The 4,447-nt window shown below is 36.2% G+C and overlaps 1 protein-coding gene across 1 annotated transcript; it reads right to left on the bottom strand.

The window, feature by feature from the left end:
• Positions 1–1,333: 1,333 nt before the first annotated feature.
• Positions 1,334–4,171, bottom strand: LOC124933641 (scarecrow-like protein 33). The gene is made up of 2 exons (XM_047474074.1): positions 4,022–4,171; positions 1,334–3,601 (listed from the first exon to the last, which is right to left on the bottom strand). Exon 2 carries the CDS (start codon positions 3,590–3,592, stop codon positions 1,346–1,348), a length of 2,247 nt encoding a protein of 748 aa, XP_047330030.1. The 5' UTR covers positions 3,593–3,601; positions 4,022–4,171; the 3' UTR covers positions 1,334–1,345.
• Positions 4,172–4,447: the final 276 nt, after the last annotated feature.

A 4,447-nucleotide genomic window follows, 5' to 3' on the forward strand; every position in this document is an offset into this window, starting at 1 on the left:
ATGGGGAGGCTAATGTTACGAGAGGATTTTAGGGTTATATTTTCTAACCCTTAATAAGTCGACGGATTGTTAACGAAATCGGCAGGTTCGGTAATTTCGTTGTTAATAAGTTGTTACACAGACAACAGGTTTTTTAGTGAGAATAAGCTATTACACAGCATATGAAAGTTCTTGTAGCAGTTGAGTAACTGCATTAGTTATAACAGAAAGGCAGTAACAGCTGGCAAGGCCAGCTGGAAAAGGCAGTTAGAGGGTCCTGCAGAGGGGTGAATAATTCTGCCTTAAATATTTGCTGAACTGGAATAGAAACGACGACTGATGAATTGACTCTTCAGGTAACCCTAATTAACTCTTCCTATTCTCATTTTGCATCTCTTCTAATCTCCTATTCTAATTCAATCTCTTCTTCCTATCAATTGCAGATCTACAGTTATTCTCATTCTCTACTCCTCTAATCTCTCATCTTATCGGCAGTTACTAAGGTACTGTCAAACCTAGATTACATATTGTATACGTATAGTTCTCATAATATCAGACTCTTCCAAGAAAAAAAAAGAAAAAAAAAACTTATCTTAAAAAAACCTTAAACTAAACTACATAGTTTAATTCAGGAAATTAAGGGGTGATATTAACAATGGTGACACTTCAATCATTTTGAAGAGTCATATTGAATAGCATAGCATTAGCATAAAACAGACATTCCAACTTCAATCAAGAAGGTGTAGTAATAATGTACTTATTATTATACACATGTCTATATGACAATTGAATAATTCAACAAAATTATTCAGTTCACAGTATTGCATTTGAAGAAAGAATTCATAAAAAATGTAACTTATTTAGAAATACCCAATTTTTCATAAATAAATAAATAAAACAACTAGGAAAATCTAATTGAGGAATAAAATACTAAAACAAAGCCAGGCTTTGTTTCATGAAGGATTATTTTGATCTAATGCAAATAACCCTTATCAATATCATAAAGAGAAATGATAGGGGACATAAATAATATAACAATTGAGTTGAAAATTTTCAAAATTTTAATCCACTCAAGGAATGACAAATCATTTCTGTAAACTTTTTGTCATATTATTCTCGTCCTTTATCATTTCTCTATCCTGAAATACCCTTACTTAATTTTTTTTATGACATATATTCAACCCAAATAATCTATGTTTTCATCAAATACGATTCATTTCAAATAACTCGGAACATTTCTAAATAACACTACATCTCACAAGCTCTTAAAAGAAATTAAAAGGAACTGATATTTTCAAATTCAAGAATAAAGAATAGTACCTTGATGCTTTGATGAATGCTGTCTTATCCAGGATTACAATGCCCATTAGAGGGCTTTTTTAGCAGGCACCCAGCAGGAGCTTGCACAGAAAATTCGACCTTTCCATCCCTGCAGCAACCAATGACTGTCTTCATCAACAACAAAATCTTTATGGTATCCTTCCATAGCTTTCCCTCTCAATTTCTTCATCAGCTCTTCCTTTATCGGAAGAATTTTAAAACCATGTCTTGTATTACGAATATTCCACTGCTTGTATGTCTCCGGTCTCTCAACCCTTTCTACACCCTCGCAAGCAATCACATTAAGTATCTCTCGGCCATAAAATTCCAACTCAAAAGTTATTCTAGCTTGCTCTTCAGGAGTTATGTTAACATCAAACATATCAAACAACAAGGAATAGTGGAACAGTGCTTCCTTGAAACGAGTGAAGAAGAATGGGGAAGTATATGAACCGTTAATATCTGTATGGAGGAAAATATCGGGATTCATATCTTTAATAAGTTTAAGAACAGCATCCCTTGGGCTATCAGGCACAACAGTCTCATCAAGTAGGTTTTTAAAACGAAAATGAGTATTGACAACAAGATCCTCGTCTTCACTCAACTGTAGATCCTCGGTTTTAATGGTCTCCCAGTTCTGAGCTATGGCATGGTATTTGAACCGAATCCCAAACCTTTCACAATACCTCTCCAATCGACGTCCAGTCTCTTGTACCAACTCTAAAGGCCGAAAACCACTTTGTGGGTACTCTATTCCAGTAATTCGAAGTTCAGGGGGTTCCCTAGGTAACATAGACAAGAACTGTATAAGCATGGGCCACTGAAAACCGTAGAGGATTCCAAAGTCCACAATATGAAGCTTTTTCTTGGATGAGTTACAAACAAGATCCAAGATCATTTTGCATGTGAAGTAAACTGTTACCTTCTTGAATGGACAAGCCTTAATGTAAACCTGGTAAGCTTTCAACTTATCAATAGCTGATATTCTCTTGGACTTAATAGCTTGATAGATCTCGCTTCCAGTTCCAGCCAAACGAGCCTCAATACCATTTGCAAACACATGAGCCAATCTTTGAGATACATCCCCGGTCGAGGATGAGTGTTGCCTAATCTGTTTTAGTTGTTCGTATGCAGTTCTTCGATCATCGACAGAAACAGACTGTGCACAACTGAGCAAAAGGGTATTCAAATCAATCACTTCCTTATTGTTGTTGGCCTGTTTCCTCGATCGGGTCTTTTTTCCCGGACGTTGCCCGTTTTGCTGCAAGCTCTTGGTTTCCTCATTCTTCACTCCTTTTTCATCATCACAACATGATTGTCCATCATAAAGCAAAACCTTATCGAACAAGTCAGATAACTCGGCCTCTTGGATGTTATCTCTGAAAATGGCAGACTGTTTGTTACTCCTTTCTTCTAAATGACTATCATCTCGCCTATGATTCTTACCTCCTTTTAAGCTGTAAGACAAGTTTTGTTCAGCATTCTCTACTTTAACAGGATCGCCCATGTTCGATTCTAGAGGCAACTTATAGCTGTCCAAATCTATAGCTATGTGATTATAAGTAGGAAGGAACTTGCTAGCTTCTTCAACTCCTCTCCTGAACTGCAAGATGGATTCACCTTCACTGAATAAATCTGGAATCATGTGGTTACTGATGGAAGAACCTGTTAGCCTATTCGCAGAATTAACTGTCAAATTAGAACTTGCCAGTGCAGGAGCCTGGAAAGAGAAATTGAAAATATCATCATTGTGCACTTGGTGGAGATTGCGTTCTGGATCTACAATCCATCCAGGATCTGAATTAGTGATATTGCTAGAGGTACTATTCTCGCTCAAGCTACCAAAAATGTTACTGTCTGGACTATCGATATCACCACGAAAGATGAGAAGGGGATCATCCAAGGAAGGAGGGTATTTTTCACCCAGAGCATCATACAATGATTTCTCAGTGGCTTCAAGTGCAAGAGGATCATGAAACATACTAGGTTTCTCATCAAAATTCTCCTCCATGAGTATCTGGTTTATGTACTCCAACAGATTCACTGACAAGTCTTCAACCGGGGAGTCTAGATCTAAGCTCTCAGTAGATGTTGAAACAACATGATTTGTATCCGGAGTAAGCATGGGAGAAGGATTCTCCATAAAACTTAGGTCCAAGGGATCATCATCACCTCTGAATTTGAATATGTTTTCAAAGTCTTGAGTCGGATCAAAAGCAGGAACATTAATTTCATCGTAGAACAGAACTCCATTCAGAGAATCAGCAGAGAATTCATTGGGAGTGGGTTCCATTACCTTGAGCTGATCAAAAGTCAAAACTGTTTAGCGTTATATCTTCATAAATTTTAATCCTAAACCTAGTTATCAACGCCTACGTTAAAAATTTCCAAGAGCGGAAAGATCAAGTAACTTATGGAGCTACAAAGCGGCGCAATTACACATATAAATTCCAAAAGTACACCTCTAATTACAAAACAAGCAAACAAACAACTCAGAGATCAGAGGTGTTTTCATACAAAAATACCATTGGAAATTAAAATTTTCTATTTCATATATCGATGGATCTAGTAACTAAGAAAACTACTGCAAACAGGTTCATAGTTAAAAGGATATGAAATTAGCAGTTTAGTTTAGAGTAAGAGAAGATGTAATCACCAAGAAAATACTTGAAGTTTTGGTTACAGAATCAACGAGAGAGAGGGAGAGAGAGAGAGAAAGGACCTTCTTGATACAGACGAACGTAGTGATCGAGGAAGAAGATGTGTTGCTCTACAAGAAGAAAGAGAAGATCTCAGCAGAGCAGAGAGACTGAGTCGCAGTGAAGAAATGGCAGGATTTAACAACTTTCCTGATCGAGATGGACCGACCTTTCTGCAAATTGAGTTACCGACTGACTGCTGAAGAAGACGACGACATCCATTTTGATACTCATTTTACTTTTTCTTTTTCAAAATTAATTCAACCATATAAATAATTCAAAGTTTTATTATATATTAATTTATCAATTCAAAATTACCGCAAATAATTTGTTATTAAATAATTAATAGAGTTATTTGAATAACTCAGTCCATAGGTTAGTTCGCATGGACTTATCTTCACAATCTCTATCAACCTACAAGAAGTTTCTCATTTCTTCCATTATGTTAA

Source organism: Impatiens glandulifera, chromosome 4, assembly GCF_907164915.1.
Source record: "Impatiens glandulifera chromosome 4, dImpGla2.1, whole genome shotgun sequence".
NCBI classification, from domain to species: Eukaryota; Viridiplantae; Streptophyta; class Magnoliopsida; order Ericales; family Balsaminaceae; genus Impatiens; species Impatiens glandulifera.